At 41.5% G+C, this 20,374-nt stretch overlaps 1 protein-coding gene across 1 annotated transcript; it reads left to right on the plus strand.

Annotated features, from left to right (window-relative positions):
- The first annotated feature begins 686 nt into the window (after window positions 1-686).
- On the plus strand, window positions 687-1,825 carry LOC147433227 (18.1 kDa class I heat shock protein-like). The gene is made up of 2 exons (XM_086491729.1): window positions 687-1,028; window positions 1,155-1,825. The coding sequence occupies exons 1-2, from the start codon at window positions 830-832 to the stop codon at window positions 1,427-1,429; spliced, it is 474 nt and encodes a 157-aa protein (XP_086347855.1). The 5' UTR covers window positions 687-829; the 3' UTR covers window positions 1,430-1,825.
- The last annotated feature ends 18,549 nt before the right edge of the window (window positions 1,826-20,374 follow it).

Here is a 20,374-nt window from a genome sequence, read left to right on the forward strand (position 1 = left end):
ACAAATAACCAAGGGTGGTCTGGTATGAAACTGGCATGCCTAGGTGGATAGATCCAAGGTACACACAACTGCTACTGACGATGACATGGCTTGCTATTGGGAAGTTGTGGGTTCGAAAGGGGGGGGGGGGGGATTGTGTGTGTTTGCGTGCGTGCGCAAACCAGCCCGTATTTTGAGCCTATCCAAATTTACAAAGTTTCTTGAACCATTTGAACTTGCCCATGTGTCATATTGAGGAGGCTCATAGAGCTGTCTCTCGACTCGTCTCTCGTCTCTCAGGCCCGTGTCACACTGGGACGGGGTGTGCAAGGCCATGCTGAGATGGTGTCGTTTCATTCGCCAATGAAAAGGCAAAACTTGGCCTCGAGTCTTTGTCAGAGGGGCGGGCAAGAGAGGCCGGCCAACTTTCTAATGAAGCGGCCATCTGCAAAAAGCGCAAGCGCGAATGACGCTCACAGGTTTCGAGACCTGCCAATCAGCTCGAAAGACGGACGCCTTACCATTTGGCTGCAGCAGATTCGCTGGGGGAAGTTAGCATTGTTTAGGATATAGCCTAATGTGACGCGTTTGGCTGGCCATCTTCCAAAACGTGGAATGGCCGCGTGTCCCAATGTGACATGGGCCTGAGTCTCTCTCTCTCTCTCTCTTTCTCTTCGGAATTTGGAAACAAACGGAGACTGCGGATCCGGAAGTGGAAGAGCCCTTCAGAAGGACGTATACATCCCATAAGAAGACACTCCACGAAACAATCCTTCACACATTGTTTGGTGATCTGGTGACGGGGCTACTGCTGCTGCTGCTGCTGCTGCTGCTCTATACACAGCTCAAAATGGCGCTCACCCTCTTCGGCGGACGCAGAAGCGATATTGATCCCTTTGGCTACATGATGCTCGATCCCTTCTCCCTGCCTTCTCTGCTGAGCTTTCCGAACAACCCCTCTTTCGCTCGCGATGTCTCTGCGGTGGCGAGTACGCAGGTGGACTGGAAGGAAACTCCTGATGCTCATATCTTCAAGGTTAACCTGCCTGGTACTGATCTCTCTCTCACAACACACACACACACACACACACACGCACTTAGGAAAGCGCTGTGTGCGTAGCCTTCTGCATATGCGCCTTCACTAAATCCCTGCCGTTGTGCGGTTTCTGTACTAGGGCTTTCTAAGGATGATGTGAAGGTACAGGTGGAGAATGGAAACGTCTTGCAGATCAGTGGCAAGCGCAAGATAGAAGAAAAGGCATCCACAGATAGGTGGCACAGAGTGGAACGAGCACACGGAAGCTTCTTGCGCCGCTTCCGCCTGCCCAAGAATGCCAAGCTAGACGAAGTGAAGGCCAGTATGGACAATGGTGTTCTCTCTGTTATAGTTCTCAAGGCAACGCCACCAGAACATAAGTCGGAGGTGCGCGACATCAGCATCTCAGAGTAAAGAAAGGTCTGGATGCAGGTTTTTGGTTTGCTTTGTGATATGATTAGGAGCTTAGTGTAGAATAATATGCCTTTGGTCTGGTTTTTTAAACCTAGCATAACTTGTACAAGGGTTGCTTAGTGACAAAATTAACACTTCTGCACAACTTATGTGTATGAACTGCTCAAATTATTAGGAAAGATGTGCACACCAAGCCACCAATGTAACCATTCTTCATGCACGACGTAATGTCTTCTAAACCTATCGAAATATTTTAGTGTTTTAACATTCAATGTATCCCTTCATCAGAATTCAAGGCAGAAAAACTGTTAGGCTATAAGGCACAATTCATGACTTGACTAGAGCAAGCATGTTTCTTCAAGTCTTTAAATAAACCGAAGGCTACAATGGGTGTGTAAGGCAAAGGTCTCCAGAATAATTTTTCAATAACTGGTGCATTTAAAGTGAAGGCATATAAAAGAACTTTAATACAGTAATGGGATCAAAATGTTCCTAAAATTGAGTTTTTTGAGATACTGTGTAATCTTATAGAAGGAAGTTTATAAGTAATTTGCCTTGCATTGTCCTTGGAAATTATGATCTGTTATGTTGCGCATCGTAGTTTTATCTTTTTCTCGTATACAAACAAGTTTGGCAATCAAATTTGTATGCACCCTCACAGCGATCAGAAATTTTGTGGAAAAGCTCCTACAACGAATCAATGACTCAAAAGGAAAAAAAAACCAATGACATACACACAACCTAGTGTCTTTAGATCTTCAAGGCCTTGGTTATCCAAGGAAAGGTTATCCAAGGAAAAACAATGGTTTAACACTTTCAACTAATCAACTTGGTAAACTAGCATATAACACAATTTTGAGTGAACCATACCACTTAATTGGAATGATTGTAATATAAACAGGAAAGTATTGGCTTCGAATTTGAAGAGTGGTACACCAACCAATTTCCACTTGGCAAGGCACTAGTGGTCAACAAGGCATCTATAGAGAGCAGAAGTTGGCATTGCCTTTCACTTTGGAGAGAGAGAGAGAGAGAGAGAGAGAGATTAAAGAGGAAGATAAAACATACCTTTTCAAATTCTAAGGAGACTTCGTTGTGCATGGGCTAAAACTCCCTCTGCATACACCCTCCCTTTTTGTTGAAAGGCAATGCCAACAAAAAGCCTCAACTTGTCACTACTAATCATGACTATTGATACACCCTCCCTTTTTGTTGAAAGGCAATGCCAACAAAGAGCCTCAACTTGTCACTACTAATTATGACAATCAATAGTAAATAGAATGTATCATATTTCATCACTGTCTAAGTTTACCATCAGTACTAGTATATTCCATTTATCACATAAATTTGGACTTAATAAGTGCAAACAAAGGGTATTCTTATATTGGAACTTTTTAAAGTGGTTATAATACCACAAAAGCCACCATGACAAAAGCTGGAAATGTTTTGACAAAGTATAATTTATGATAAATTCCAAAGCTCATTGGTCTCTTGAGGTTTCCAACTACTAATATAAGAGCACTCTACCCCTAAATGACATGCTTCAAATTGTCACTTGAGATCAGAGCTTGAAGGCCTAAGCCGCCCACCATGAGTGTACCTTTGGACCCACAAATGTAGGTATGTTTTACTTGACGACAAAATGAAGGAAACATATTAACTTTGAGGAAGTTTTATCAATGAGTCTTGCAATCAACTTAACATTGGATGGAGCAATACCCAATTCTTGTACTGTTTCTTTAAGTGTACTGTGCCTATGATATTTGATTTAAAAATGTCAAAGAAGTTCAAATGTTGTATTAAACAATGTGCCTAAATTGGTAGGAGGCAACGTAGAAGTTGCAACTTAATGTACTTACATATCCTTACAAGTGGCATTATCCTCACGAGTCAAAGTTTGCAATTTGGATTGCACTCTCCCCTTGTTATTGGTCCTTAATGTACTTACATTTATCCTTACAAGTGGCATTATCCCACGAGTCAAAGGTTGCAATTTGGATTGCACTCTCTTCTTGTTATTGGTCCTTATGGCTTTTAAACGTATTGCCGCTTTCCTCATATGAGATCTCTTCCATTGTGAAGCATAATCCTAAATCTTTTTACTGCACAAGTGCTACCTCCTTAAAGGTTAATACTATGTCTCAAGCATCTATGCTTCTCACAACATGATTGCTTGCTTCATTCTCTTCACTATCATCCACACGAACTTGCCCAACCCCAACTTTCATGGCATTCCCAATTAGATAGACAACAAGAGGCATCTTCGTTACACAATTTTGAAATTATCTATAGTTTGATGTGCACTTTGTTATTTGTTCATGAGCAACAATATTTACACTTATTACATGACTTAACACTTTCCTTTTGTAGTTCTTTACTAAATGAGACAATGTGTGTGTCGGCATTTGGGATTGGGGCAAGTCAACTAAATCACTCACCCAATTTATTATAAATCGCCAGCCTAGTATCCATGATTTGCCCCAAAATGTGCCTCTACAGACCCCCTTATGTATACCAAGTTCATGAATATATACTCCTTATGCTATGCCATTGGAAGTCAGCTTAGCATCCTTAATTTGGAGCCAAAGTATGTGATGAAGCACAAAAATATGGTGTAAGTTTGGTTAAGGACTCTGAAATTGGAATAAATGGTTGTAATTTGTCCATATTTTATATCATTTCTAATGGCTTAAAAAAAATAAAATTCGTCACCTAAATAGTGTAAGGACACTTAAAAGAGAAGAAAACGCTAAAGGGAAAATAAAAGAGAAGAAAAACACAAATGCACCAATGTGAAGTCAATCACCTCTTTATATGAACAAAAAAAGCATTTTGACTTTCCACCTTCATAGGTCTTTCCATTTTGACTTTCCACCTTCATAGGTCTTTTCATTTACTAAACTCTGATGAGAGAGAGAGAGAGAGAGAGAGAGAGAGAGAGAGAGAGAGACCTTGTGCGCTTCTAAAGACCAACTCATATTGAGGACAAGATACATATATATAGGTGAGACCAAGTTGAGTAGAGTGAGCCATATATAGCTCCAACACCCCCACTCAAACAAAGGTCTCTAGCTTTTAATGAAAACCCCTTGGGGAGTACAAGGGAAAAACACAAAGTCCTTATACAAATGTGAATATATAAACCAATAATAATGATGTGAAAGTGCATTGTGTATCTATGTACAAATATACAAGCGACCAATAGATCACAATGTGCAAATGTAGAGTGTGCAGAATGCATGGTACCTATATGATTACAATGTCATATGTACAAAGCTACTATAATAGCAAAGAGGCTAATCTAAAAAGAGTGAGAACAAAGCAACTCCAAGCTCTGAGCGCAAGAGGATGAAGTGTGACTCGTTGAGGCTTTTGGTAAGATTATATGCAATCATCTTATTACTTGGAGAGTGTTCAATCATGATAGTGCCTTTGCGTACTTCATATCTGACACAATGATAATGCGCAACAATATGATTTGACTTGTGACGTTGATCATAGTCTTTTGTAAGACTAATGGCACTTTGATTATCACATTATAAGGGTGCTCCAAAAAGAGGAGAATGACATATCAACTGTAAGACCTAGGATAACTGGACATAGGATCCTCCTCCCTACCGCCCCTTATATAGGCTAGCTTCTAGCACTTGCCCTAAGAGGATCCCCAGTCCGCACTGGTCCAGCCAGCCCTTGGCCTAGGTCCTGACCCCTTAGGTTGGGCCTTGCCCCGTAGGACCCTTGTCCTGACATTACTTCCCCCTTAAGGAAGAGTTTTCGTCCTCGAAAACACAAGTAGTATTATCTTCTTAAGAATACTGATGTTCTCTTTATGGACGTCCCATAAGTGAGCCAGTTGTCTGTATGACCAATAATTGGTGCAGTGAGGAGGTTCAATGAAACCAAGAGCAACATCTTGATTTTCAACATTGTTGTCCGTTTGCAACCACTTGGGTCTAAATGGTAACTCCATTTATAACTCACTTGAGTAATGTAAAGGAGTAACCACAACTAAGAATTGTCCAAAGGCATAACCAGCTTTTAGATCTTTTGATGGTACTGGAATAATGCAAGGAAACCTTGGTGTAACTTTCCATGCAGTTGTGAGCCAGATTTCCTACTCGCCTGAGTATCTTGAAAAGTCCGTAGATAGGGAATGTCCTTGTGTTAGAATTCTGAATAGTTTGGAACACAAAGAACTACATGTTCATCCCTCATGAAGGTTACTTGCCAACATACTTTGTTAGCACACCTGGTAAGTCCTTGACATATGAAAGTATTGAAACAATCTCCAACCCCACCACAAGAGGTGTTCAAAGTCACAAATCGTACTTAAGCAAATTCTAGAATAGGGAGAAAATCATCTATACAAAAATGCGTTGTGCTCACGTATGCTCTTAGCAGATCCTTTAGCACAAGATTACTCTTTGTAATCTGCCTATCCCCTTGGATAACTGACAGTACTGAGGTGTGTTTTCCTCACGGTTCATGACAGTCGTCCCAGACGACTGGTAAACGGGAAATCACAGTAGTGTTTAACATTTGTGAGGAATCAACAATGTCTGAAATAACCATCGTGGTTAACTTGAAAAAATCCACAAATTCCAAAACCGAGCCATGACCTCTATTGGCGATTAGTAGATCCAAAAGTAATGTCATAGAGATAGTGCACATAGAGTGCAAAAGGCTTCATAAGCAACAACCTGAGGAATATGCATGCCGTTCCAAATCAGCCTTTGCTAAACACCATGGCCCATAACACCTAGTGTGCATGCATTTAGCAAAAACTAACTCGAACCTGTATATCCATAATGAGCCTTCCCTTACTTATGGCAAAATGTGTTGTGCGTAGCACACATTAAAAAAGAATGTAAATAGTTATGAAATGAAACTAAATACTTTCAGTTGCAATCTTTTGCAAGCCTTGCTGAAACGTCTGAATGGCAATAGAAGGTAAAACATTGATCACTTCTAGGCACAGACAATGAAATTTTTTCCTTAACAACTTATAGCCTTGCTATATGTATAAACAACCATATGTAATGTTGTTTAGCAGTACTTGTACCTTAACAATTCATTCTAAGTATCCAACGATTTCTAGCCACGAAATTGCTCCTGATACGTCGTGCTAAAAATGGTCCGGAAAACGAATGTGACCAGCACCTAGGGACTTTGTCGTGACACATAATTGAAATAATGGCGCCAGTGTCAGTCCAGAGACTCATATTCTCCACATGTGGAATATGTCTCATGTAAGAATGTATAAAAAGGAACATCCTTCAAGTACAAGATGTACTTGTGTGTGGAGGTAACTGCAAACACTCTACCATGGGAGTGAGAAGGACCCTCATTAGCCTTGCTCCACACTGGCAAAACCGAACTCCTTGAGTTCCTAGACCATGTTGTATCCCATGTGACAACATGTGCCAAAGTGAACCCTACAAGTAGGTTCGTAACAGCATAAAACAGAAAGATAGATTGGACACTTGGCCCAAAATACTTTGTGCCGACATGCCCTTGGCATGGCTCTGTAACAACCAAGCGTACTTAGACGTCTTGAAAAACCAAGCAAAGCAGACTAAAAATGGAATAACATCAAATCATTAGATGCGTACCTGGAGATTTGAACGTAATGTACACTTTACCTGTATTCAAATAGTGAGGAGCACCTCCCCTACTTGAAAAAACAAACAACATTGCACTGAAACCCTGGGTGTTGCCTTTGCAATCGAAGCCCTAGGATTAGAATCTACGTAGTGAAACCCCTTGGTAAGACTCTTTGTAGAAACTGCTTAACTAGCAGATAACGGTAACCAACATAGTCAACCGTGTATAGAATGATTGGAATCAACTTGAAAAGTGTCTCCGTCCACTACCGCGTGTGGTAGATTGCAAAATTATTTCCTTGAAAGTATAACTGGTAGAGATCAACTGTGATCCTCAATGCAGATCAAATTGTGATCCTTAATGCCTATGGGGTGATGTAGCAATCACCTGCTGGGTCTTACCCAAAACAATATGTCCATAGACACTCCATAGTCTATAGAGAGAGCAGGGGACCCACACAGGTGAACTGCCGAGCTCTTATGGACAGCCATGCTATCGCAACTGATTGTTGCATCTATACTTGAGATAAGCTACTGTGAGTGTATTTTGAAAACAATCACCCAAGGAATGCCAAAAGTTGGGCCTTGCCCCTGGCCTAACAACGGCTCTTAGCCTGTTTGGCTCATAGCCCTTATGAAAATTAGTGTTCAATCGATGAACCGAGGTAGACTAATTTGAGTAGCGTCTTAGCCACGTGCTAGCTATGAGTTAGAGTACCTTGGCTCAAGCTGACTCACAAGCAGAATATTTATCAAAAGCTTATGCTGGGTTGAGGAACTTTTTGTAAATTTCTAGTGTGTGTGTGCCCAGAAGGTGTGCTCTTAGATAGCTTATGCCTGACTGGCAGCTTATCCTATAGAGCATGCAACAATCTTCCTATATAATGCTGTCATCGAGAGAGAAAAGAGAAAAAACAAACAACATTCAAAATTAGTATGGCTGTGATAGAGTGCCTGGTGTGCTAGCGGAAGCATAATCTTTGAAGCGGTGGATTTTATGCCACCTAGTTAGTATGCCATGCATACAGATTGTGAAAAGGCTTGGTGAGAGTGATGGCCTCAAACTTGAGAGCCAAAACCATTAGTGCCTTGCACAGTTTAAACTGGTAGGGATTTTGTGAGGTGGTATTCCCTATTTTGCCAGTTTGTCAATCTTGTGTGCCACTGCTCGTGATTCCGAGTAATTGTGCAGTACCTTGGCACAAGGGAGAACCCTTGCTTCATGAAAAATTATCAAAGAACTTTGCTTTGTACACAAGCATTAGTTTCCAATGTAAATGTATAAACATGGAAAAAATAAACAATACTGAACCTGGTCTAGCCTGGTCATACTGCTGTAACCAGTTGTCTTGAGATGTGGGAAGAAAAACTCACTCAAATGTAGATCTTTGTCTCTGTTGCACGAGAGAAAGTTGTCCTGAAATATCCTGCAGGCATATGGAGAAATTCCCCCAAAGGCGTGTGCTCATAGCATACCCCAAACGGGAACAATCTCAATGTAAGAGTCGTAGATTGAAGCTTTGCTTCATGTAAATATCTTTGTGCTAAAACCAGTGCTGTATAAGCAGCCTCCGTCAGCATGTAAAAACTGTGACAAAGAGTCGGCCATGCCAAGGAACTTGCTTTCTGTTTCAAGTCCACTAAGAGGCTATGCATGTCTCCTTTGATGCATGTGAGATATATGCAATAGAGATGAGGCATGTTCCATCTAGGTCAAATGCTTCGTAAGCAATTGACAGCCCTTCTGTTGTTACATCAATTCATGGTCGATGATGAAAATATGTATGGTAAGTGCATGACGCCATTTGCATATATTACCTTATGGAGAGATATGACCAGAATGCTGTAACCTATTATGCAGATGAGAATAAACCCAAAATCAACTGCATACCTCATTAAGCACTCCTGCTGACCAATCTTGTCTACCCGAAAATTGAATGTGTTATCGAGGGGAAACTGCAAATAGGACGAAAGCAGTAACCCAACATTGGATTACACCGGCCGTGCTCATGAGCACCCTTTCACGGAGTCTTGCTAATGGCAATAGCAGTCATAGGCTTATTGACCATTACTGCTAGGCAACGTTTCCCCCCTGCATAAATCATGATGGTAATCAACTTGATTAAAACAAAATTGAAAGAGGTTACCTTGTTTCTGTCATTGTATTCAAAGCCGTGTCACAATCATGTGATGATGTTGCCCTACTTTGGTCAGTCGCAATTCATACCGAGGTCCAATGTTGTCATACAACCTTGCCTGCGGAACCATATCCGAGCAAAATTTGCTCTTCGAGCAGTGGAACCATGTTGTCGAATTCTGGATAGCCGTGTTAGCAACAATTGACGCGCTGCATGATTATGTTGCATGATGATTGTTGTCCTTGACCGCTTAGGTTTGTTGTGAGCGAGTCAAACACGATCACATTGTCCTATGAACCATGTCCCTATCCAAAAATGCAAATCGAAAAGACAAAATAATCGGCATCGCAATCTGTAACCAGTGGTCGGCCATGCCGAGCATACTCTTGTTCAAAACGAACAATAGGCCTTGGCGTGCCAACAGTGCGAAATATCTAAGATCATCCTGGAGGGTATCTATTTCCTGTGGATCTATCACCATTTTGGCTTATAGCCTTGCCAAACACTAAGGTGATGGAAATGTTGATCTTATGTGGATAGCAATTAAAGCTTTGAAAAATCCCCCTTCAGAGGACCGTGTCCGCATCAAGACTGTTGTTGCTGCCTTGCTTTGCAAACGTCTCTAATGTCTTGCCAACATGCAGAGCTTGGCCATGGGGCAGATCCCTTGGGTGGGGAGTCTGTAGTCCTCGAATGCAGGGCCTGGGCCTTGCCCGTGTGTAAGTGCCCTTGCATGGGCAAGGTTAGGGTATTAAAAAAAATTTAACTTTGAAAAACCTGCAGGTCGCATGGCGGCAGCCGACTGCGCGAGCAAGGAGGCTGAGAGGGTCGACGCTGTACGCCGTTTCCGGGCAAATCCCTGTGATGAAAAATCCCCCCCACGGCAACGTGAATCCATCCCCATCCTCTGTATGATGATCTGAGCAAGTCGAATTCCACTTTGACTGTGTGCAAGGGTCGCTTCCCGCGGCCTGCTTGTCGGCTCCACTGTCGAAACAAGGGGCAATGCCCATGCCATGACTGCTTGACGACCAAAGAGAGAGAGAGAGAGAGAGAGAGAGAGAGAGAGAGAGAGAGAGAGAGAGAGAGAGAGAGAGAGAGAGAGAGAGAGAGAGAGAGAGAGAACATGAAGCAGCAAATCGATAGCTTCCCTTCTCCTTCCCTCCTCCATAGCTTTCCTCTCCCCTAGCTCTGATACCAATGTAAGACCTAGGGTAACTGGATATAGGATCCTCCTCCCTACCGCCCCTTATATAGGCTAGCTCCTAGCACTTGCCCTAAGCAGATCCCTAGTCCGCACTGGTCCTTAGCCTAGGTCCCTGACCCCCTAGGTTGGGCCTTGCCCGGTAGGACCCTTGTCCTGACATCAACTAGCATTTGTCGAAGCAAGATCAACTCATGAGTTGTAAGTAATGCGGTAACATATTCAGACTCGATCGTAGAAACTGTAACACATCATTGTTTCTTGCTAGTCCAAGAAACAAAATGAAGAAACAATTGCTACCTAGATAAATGTCTAAGGTTTAGTAGATTGCATAGATAAATACGAGCTCGCCCAATATACATATGTGTAACCCAAAAGAGAGAGAGATTGCATAGAGCCCATGTCAATTATCTTCGATAGATCAAACCAAAATCAATAATGCCTTTTAATTATTTCATCACACGTTTTGTTGCATACCAATGCTCAAGAGGAGGGTGCCTAAGATATTGTCAAAGATAATTAGCAATAAAAAAAATATTAGAGCAAGTGTTCATACCAACAAAATGAAGACATCCGATTAGGTTAGCATAAGGTTGATTTGTGACAAGCTGACCTCCACTTTAAGAAGTGTTCTTCGTAGAACTTGCAAGACAAGGTGTGCTGATTGAATGTACAGATTCCAAACCAAATTTTTTACTAGTATCTGTAATAAAATTTGATTGCCAAAGTAACAAAATACCTTTTGTGCGGTTTCTTCGAATCTAAATTCCAAGACATGAGTGAAGCTCTCCAAGATCCACCATATCAAATGCTAAAGAAAACTTCTTAAAGTTTCAAATCATTGAAAACAAGGATGATATCATCCACATAAAGAGCAAGAATCACAAAACTATCACCTTGGTATTTTATATATGAAGACCAAGAGATAAATCCTTTGGAGGTGAGAAAAAGATCAAAATTTATATACCATTCCCATGAAGTTTGTTTGAGACCATACAATGCATTATGAAGCTGAGCAACAAGGTCTTCCTTACCTCGAATAAAAAATTCTTTTGGTTGCTTCATAAATTTTCTCATTGAAATCAATAGTCAAAAAAGCAGTTCACATGTCCATTTAGTGAGTCGCTAAATCAATTGAACAACAAATGACAATAAGACTCGGACATTTGCGAGAGAGAGAATTAGAGAAATTGACAACAATTGAGGACCGGATCTACTTGGAGCAAGTCCCCCCTCCAAAAGGCTTTTGTATTATAGGTTCTCCCATCATAAAGAGAGACTTGGTACAATACATTATTTTTGTTCCTTGAGACCTTGTTGATTCCATGAAGATGGTAAGTTTCATGCACCAATATTATGCCCGTAATTAACTGCAAGACAAGGGTAGGACCAGTCACGGCCAAGGGCCAGGATGGACATGCAGTCAAGGGGGTCCCTATATTTAGCAGGCCAAGGGTCTATATAGGGCATGGTTGGGTGGAGATTAGCATGTTCAGTCCCCATGCCTTACATTGGTATCAGAGCATGGTGGAGAGTAAGGAGAAGCGTGGAGCTATAGAGGAGGGGATGCATGGAAATCTCTCTCTCTCTCTCTCTCTCTCTCTCTCTCTCTCTCTCTCTCTCTCTCTCTCTCTCTCTCTCTCTCTCTCTCTCTCTCTCTCTCTCTCTCTCTCTCTCTCTCTCTCTCAAGCTGCTATGGCGGAGGAGGAGAAGCAACCGGTGCTACACAAGAAGCTGCTCTTGGAATCTCGCTAAACCCGCTGCCATGAAACCCTACATGAACGGATAGATGTCGGGATAGGCGGCCGAGAGAACCCTTACTTGCACAGAAGCCGGGATAGGCGGCGAAAACCCTTGCCTACACACATGGCCATGGCGAGGTTGATCTGCATAGAAATCCGCAAGGTTGGGCTCAACAGGACCACAAGGGAGGGCCAATTATTTTTTGTTTTTGCTGCGAGGGCCAAGGAGAGCCGTGCAGTCCAGCGCGAGCACATGAATCACCAGCGCTGCCTGTCTACGCTTCCGCCATGTGAGCTTTAATTTTCTTGAGTTAATTTGTTTTTAATGCCCTAACTTCAGAAATTTAGGGCCCTTACCCGTGGGCAAGAAGGGCAAGGCCCTTGCCCCTGGGAAAGAAGGGCATGGCCCTTACCCAAGGGCAAGGAGGGCGAGGCTCTTACCCTCCACCTCCACAAGGCCTCATGCACATCTCAAATTCAAAGGCTCAAGCTGCTTTGCAAGGCAATCGGCAAGACATAGGACATCACGATCACGGACTCACGCTCATCTTCTAAAGCTGCCAAGAACATGGAATCAAAAATTTTGATGCAAGTTATGTGCCAAGGAAGCTCCTCGGTTTCGGGAGGCGAACTACACATAGATAGTAGACATGGTATGCATATTTTGTTACACTTTTATTATTTGATTAGTTACAATTATGCAGTGCAAGAAATTGCTAAGGCTACAACAAGCTTGGCATGCATGGTCATGCAACATGCAAGATATCGACAGCATGGCATGTCGATTTGAGTGATTAATGAGACGATAAGCACAATGCAATTTTGTCATTTGAACAAGTAGGACAAGCACGATTGTTTGTCAATCATCAGCACAATCAGGCATGCACGACATGTCTTGGAAGATTTTTGTGCATGACATGTGATCCCTCAAGCGGCTATGAGCGTTGTATCAAGCACGGCTTTAGTACAAACTACCTAGACAACACACGCTCGTCGGAGGTTAAACGGTAAGACTCACCGAAACTCTTGGCGTTCGACAAGGCCTGTACCTAGAATTGATGAAACATGCAAAATTGTTTGGCATGGCCGACTCTTTTCAGGTCAGACATAGCTCTCTTTCTCATGTCTAAGAAAACCAACAACGACACACATGCTCGGCATGGCTGACTCATTGTCACCGCTCTAGAAATCGGTGGAGAATACATCAATTACCATATATCATTCTCAATATGATGAGCTATTCAACATGGCCGTTTGGCTGGAAATGTTTGACAAGGTCAATTTTATTTTGCCAAGATATCTGTACATCGGTAGCAGCATTTGTTGACTACAAGACCACAATACTTCTGTGAAGCACGGCTTCAATCTATACATTTTACATTGGAACTTCCCACGTCTTGCATATGCTATGAGCATACAAACTTGGGGGGATTTGGCAATATGCTTGCATTTTATTTCATTATGTACAAGATGGGCATATATGATACAAGAAGGCATATATGCATACACGACAACTCTCTCTCGCAAAGCAGAAATGACTATGAGCCACCTTTCAACGAGCTTTCTCTTTGGAATTTCAAGGTAATTGGTTACACTAGGATGACCAGACAGTTTCAAGTTTTGTTTGTTTTTCCATGTTTACAAATTTACCTTGAAAAGGATTGTCTGTTGTTCAAAGCAAAGTGCTTTGACAGTTTCACGTGAAGCAAGGCTTCTACTTTGTGCTAAGATACTGCTTATTGCCATGGAGTCAAGGGCATTGGAAAACATGTTTGGGGAACTAGAAAAATAGCGATATCAGCTCCCAGAATCCCTACCAGTACACTGAGCACGACACTTACGGTTTTAGCTTTTATGTTTGAGGCTGTCACTGTAGCCAAGGGCTTACAATTCTGCATGGAAGGCATGCCAATCAGGTGGCATGAACTCCACCGCCTCATGGATTATGCTTCCGCTATCACACTAGCAGCTCTGTCAAGAACTAGCTAAGTTATGGATTGTTTAACATCATTTTATAGGCAAAGTGCTAGCGTTAAGTCATCTTGTTATAGTCACGATCATATACAAAGTAGGTGTGTCAAGTTGTGACTTTTGTTTTTTACGTCTCTTGGCGAGAGCATCATATAGGCAGATTGTTGTATGCTTATAGGATAAGCAGCAATTCAGGCATAAGATGTCTAAGAGCACACATTCTGGGCGCACACTCTACAAATTTAAGGAAAGTTCCTCAGCCCAGCATGCTCTTCTTCTCTCTCTTTTTCTTATTTCTCTCAAGAATAATGAAAACTTTCTAAGAAGCCTTTCATACATGTTCTGTTTGGGAGTCAGTATGAGCCAAGGTGCTCTAACTCTCAGCTAAAAATCGGCCAAGATGACATTCACATTAGTTTTCATCGGTTTATCGATTGAACACTAATTGCCGTAAGAGCTAGGAGCCATACACAGGCTGGCCACGAGCCATTGTCAGATCTTGGGTAAGACCCAACTATTGGCATTCCGTGGGAGATTGTTCTTAGGATCGAACAAATTTGCCCAGCGAAGTACACATCGAACATATCGACGTTAATGGATGAGCAAGAGTCTTGTCATTACGGATGTCTAGGGTGTCATGTTTGCACTACGTGTTTATAGTGCGACACTCAAGTTGAGTTTTTTATAATCTTCAACTCACAGCAGCTCATCCCTACAAGGAAGTATCGATGCAACAATAAATTGAGACAACATGGCTGTCCATACAAGCTAGGCTTTACACGCATGTGTATCCTCATGCTCTTGTTCTCTCTCTCTATAGCACTACGAGTATCTATGGACGCATTGTTTCAGGGTACGATCCCGCGAGTGCTTACTTAATCACCCCATAGGCATTGTGAATCACAATTTGATCTATTATACTTTCAAGGAAATAATTCCGCAATCTACCACGTGGTAGCGGAAAAATTCAACTTTTCAAGTTGACTCTCATCATTCTATCCACGGTTAAAACTAGGTTGGTTACCGTCATCTGCTAGTCGAGTAGTTTCTACAAAGGGTCTTACCAAAGGGTTTGACTACGTAGATTCTAATCAAAGGGTTTGGATTGCAAAGGCAACACTGAGGGTTTTTAGTGCAATGTCGCTTGTTTTTTCACACATGGACGACGTGTTCCTCTGTATTTGAATACGGTTAAGTGAACATTCAGTTCAATCTCCAGGTACGCATCTATTGATTTGGTGTTATTCCAATTTTTAGTATGCATTGCTTGTTTTTTTTAATTCAATTCGTTTAAATACGCTTGAATATTTCAGGGCCATGCCAAGGGCATGTCAAAACACGTATTTTGGGCAGTAGTGTCCAATGTACATTTTGCTATTATGAATCCACTTGTAGGATTCGATTTGGCACGTGTTGTCACATGGGATACAACATGGTCTAGGAACTCAAGGAGTTTGGTTTAGCCAGTGTGGAGCAAAGAATGAGGGCCCTCTCACTTTTGTCGCGAGTGTTTAGAGTTACCTCCACACACATCTTGTAATTGAAGGATGTTCTTTTTTACACATCCTTACCTGAGACATATTCCACATGTGGAGAATATGAGTCTTTGGACTGACACTGGCGCCATTATTTCAATTATGTGTCACGACAAAGTCCCCAGGTGCTAGTCACATCTATTTTCTAGACCATTTTCAGCACGATGTATCAGGAGCAATTTCAGTGGCCAAAGATTTTCGGATACTTAGAATGACTTGTTCACAAGTATTGCTAAACACCATTACAGATGGTTGTTTATACATATAGCAAGGCTATAAGTGGTTAATGAAAAAGTTTCATTGTATGTACCTAGAAGTGATCAATGATTCACCTTCTATTGCCATTCAGACGTTTCAACAAGGCTTGCAAAAGATTGCAACTGAAAGTATTTAGTTTCTTTTCAGAACTATTTACATTCTTTTTTAATGTGTGCTACGCGCATCACATTTGCCATAAGTATTGGCAAAGATCACCATGGATATACAGGTTCGGATCTGTTTCTTGCTAAATGCATGCACACTAGGTGTTATGGGCCCTAGTGTTTACCAAAGGCTGATTTGGAACGGCATGTATATTCCTCAGGTTGCTTATGAAGCATTTTGCGCTCTATGTGCACTATCTCTATGAGATTACTTTTGGGTCTACTAATCACTAATAGAGTTCATGGCTCGGTTTGGGTGTTTGTGGATTTTTCAAGTTAACCACGATGGTTATTCCGGACATTGTTGATTCCTCAACAATGTTATACGCTGTTGTGATTCCCCATTTACCAGTCGTCTGGGAAGACTGTCTACAAACCGTGGGGGAAACACACCTCGGTACTGTCAGTATCCAAGGGGATTGGTAGATTACAAAGTGTAACCTTGGGCTAAAAGGATATGCAAAGTGCGTACATTAGCACCATGCAATCCAATTAAATAGCATTTATTGCTCTTCTTGGAGTTTACTTACTATCAGTTAACGCATGTTGCGACTAGGTAGTCTCTTCATGTATAAGTCAGGTTCTCAACCTTGAATACTCGTTAGCGTGGGGTTGTTTACTGATGATGAAAATTGGGAACAAGTCAAGGACTTAAACTTGGCTGATGAGTTATGTCAGCAAGTTACTTTCATGGAAAGTGACAAGAGGTACTCTTTTTGGTACATCTTTGTTGTGATAAACTCGTTTACCATGCTCATGAGCATTCTAAATGGAGTCTACACACCATGTTTGGATAGGAAACGGTACCATCAGATGGTTACAAAGGGACAACAATGTAAAAAATCAAGATGTTACTCTTGGTTTCATTGAACCTCCTACTGACCCGAGTTCCGCTCAAATGAACCGTTGGATCCATGAGGGATGTTACGGTAGAAAACATTAGTGTTCTTAAGAAGAAGTCTCCCACTTTTTCTTTCGAGGACGAAAACTCTTCTTAAGGGGGGAGTAATGTCAGGACAAGGGTAGGACCAGTCACGGCCAAGGGCCAGGATGGACATGCAGTCAAGGGGGTCCCTATATTTAGCAGTCCAAGGCTCTATACAGGGCATGGCTGGGTGGAGATTAGCATGTTCACTCCCCATGCCTTACATTAACTTGCAATAAACATGAACTTGTCCCTGGACTCAACCCCAAGACCTCAAACACCTTCAAAGTTGAAGAGAGCTAGTAGGGAGTAAGGGAAGGAAAGAGAAGAAGATGTATTCTTACGAGAAAGAATTAGTCTCCTCATATATCATTACTCTTAGAGTATAGAATAACATAGTAATGGAGATGAATAAGATGATAAGCATTTCTTTGAATCTTGACTCTTGGTTGGATTTGCATTCCATACCCAAGAGGTGTTGGTCTAGGCTCTCTACTTCTCAAGCTTGGAGAAGGAGATGGACTTCTTGCTCAACACATGAGAGAATGTATGAGTGTGTGTTGCATGCTTAAAAAGGAGGCCCCAATATTTCTTTGGTCGACCCTTCTCCCTTAGCACTAGCTTTCACCCTATTAGTCTATGCCAAGGCCTAGCCAATCACAAGATTTGGTCATAACTAGTAATAGAGGTCGCATTTGGACAAGTGTCCTCCTTTCCCCTTTTGAGAGAGAGAGCTTAATTGATTATTTAATTGAATCTAAATTCTCATTGGACCTTCTTAAAGGAAATCCAATAAGATTCAGGTGCACTATGAGGGAAACATGGCTAGGGCATTGACATGTGTCCTTTATACCTCTTGTGGAAAGGGTGGCTCTTGAGAGTGTGGGAGTGTGTTCTCTCTCATCCCCTACCTTTAGGGATCACCCCATTCTTTGTCGGAATCATGTTTGACTTAAACACCTCAAGCACCTTGGTCATCAAGCACCTCAAACACCTTAGTCACTAAGCACCTCAAGAACCTCAAGCACATGTCTAACTTGCCTAAGGTCTAAAATACCTAAAGGTCCTAGGTATAAGGACTTTTAGCCTTAACCTTTGGAGGTCTTTACTGAAGCTAACCCTAAGTTCTTTTAAGCTCCATTATTTTCACATTGCTATTTAGTAGACCATCTCCTTTTGAGCCGCTTTTGAGATCATTAGGGCCAAAAACGACTCAAAAAGGACTGTTTGTTAATATAAGGATTAAGGAATAGTCCAATAGTTATTTGACACGTATACAAAAGTATGGCACTCTTGTCTCCTCTATTTTGGGTTTTGGTGGTCCTATTTTGACGGAGAACCGCTAAATGTCTTGGTCATAAGGCTGAAACTGCTATATTTGGGTGCTTTCGATGAGAGAGCTCATTAAATTTGCGGCCCAAAGTAATAAAGCGTTGTCAAAAGATACGAAATCTATGTTAGAAGGATCTCAAAACAAGGGCATTAATGACAAATCACCTACTTTTTTCAAACGTATACCTTTTTCACTCTCTCTCTATTTTGTGAGAGGTTTAAGTCTTTCCGTCTCTATATTTTCTTTCTTCTTCTCTAATCTCTGAGTTTCCATGGCGTCTTTTGCACACCGCCGTTCACATAACATAACTTCTTGTGACTTTCATAACGTTAGAGAGGATGGTCTTTGGAAGCCCATATCTTTTTGTGTGAATGATTGGGTAACAATGCTTCCTTCATGCAAAGGTGTACACACAGTGAAGAGAACTAAACGTGATAAAGTAAAAATCCATTTGAAAGGTTGTGTTCTTGCTTTCAAAGTAACCGACAATGACTGGCTAGCTAAGGTTCAACATGTGTACATGGCCAAAGATATGGTGTTAGACTGGGAAGAACATCCCACACTGCATTCTTACTGTAAGTACAAAAAAACTTCTATTTGATACAATGAATTTTTCATTCTCCCATTGTTTTTCTCATTTTTTTATTCCATTCCAGATATATTTCCTTCAACATCTGTGGAATGGCAGCCTGTGGAGAGTCTAAGTGGAACGTTCAAAGCAATGCATAAAGGGATTGCAGATGCTATGTATGCTGACAAGCCACCTTCCTTTTACAAAACAATGGATTTGTTTGTCTATTTTGCAGAATACAAAGTTCCATCACGAGAAGGTGCATATGGAGAACTACATCAGTTACCTGTTCCCACCATAAGTTCACTTGACTGGGAAGCTCTTGATGCATGTACTATATCAAGCTTCAAATCCAAGATCAAAGAAGACATCCTTAAAGCTATGTCTCCGGGCAGGATATCAAGAAGGATTAAAGTTCAATGGTTCTTGCCTATACATGTCTTTGTGGCATGTTTCAAAACAATGGACTTGCAGAGGACAAAGACGATGTGGCTTAATAGAACACTTTCTATGACTGAACTTGATAATGTACTTGGAGACGGATGGAGCACCAAAGAAACTTTCCATATTGGTGATAATATTATTTGTAGAGTAAGCCCAAATTCTATGTCTATCTCATATCAACTATGTCGTCAATCATTAGTTCTCGGCTACGACTATAGGAGATGGAGAAACAAATTAGGTAGCTGGGTTCCTCTCGACTTTGAGGAAAATTTTCCAGAGTTTGAACTAAAGGTCACAGTCCATCCACACACTGAGTATAGAAGCCTGATAGTAACAACAAATTGGAAACTACATGATGTTAGAGAATCTCTTGAGTTTCTTGATGAAACATCTCTTGAGTATAGATTCAAAGTGGATGAAATTGTGGTGAGCACAAGGATGGAGAATTCAACCTCTTGCATCACATGCCTTCCCCCAAAAAGAGTTGTATTTGAGCCACTTGCAAGGACTTGAAAAACAAGTTCAATATTGTAATCATTGCATTTTGCAAATATATTTATCTTTTCTCTACCTTATTGTGATCATTATTTATGTTGTTTTAAACTTACATGAAACCATGATACACATTTAAGAATCGATAGTTGGTATTAAGTATTTGAAGTACAAAATTATGAATCACCAAAGGGTATATATATGTTTATATGGACAAAATGAACAAAAGTGTACATAGCTTTTGTGGAGTAATCAATCATGAAACTCCACTTTTCTTTTTTCCTTAGAGGATTCTGCATCCTCAGAGACCCTTTTTCTTTTGTGTTCAGAAGGGGATGAAAGTTCACGAGTGGGTGGTGGTGGTGACTTGGGATCCTCAGGGCTTGGCATGGGGGACTTGGCAAGGGTTGGTGCTTTGGGCTCCTGAGGAGTGGCTGGCTTGGGTGACTTGGCAACCTTCTTTGGCAACATGAATGGTAGCTTGAAAGGTGAGCTAGGTGCCTTCCCCTTATTGTTCTTAACTGTACGATGCTTTTGAACCTTGAATTTCAATGGTGAATGGAAT

This window comes from Adiantum capillus-veneris, chromosome 20, assembly GCF_014529385.1.
Source record: "Adiantum capillus-veneris isolate H3 chromosome 20, ASM1452938v2, whole genome shotgun sequence".
Taxonomy (NCBI): Eukaryota; Viridiplantae; Streptophyta; class Polypodiopsida; order Polypodiales; family Pteridaceae; genus Adiantum; species Adiantum capillus-veneris.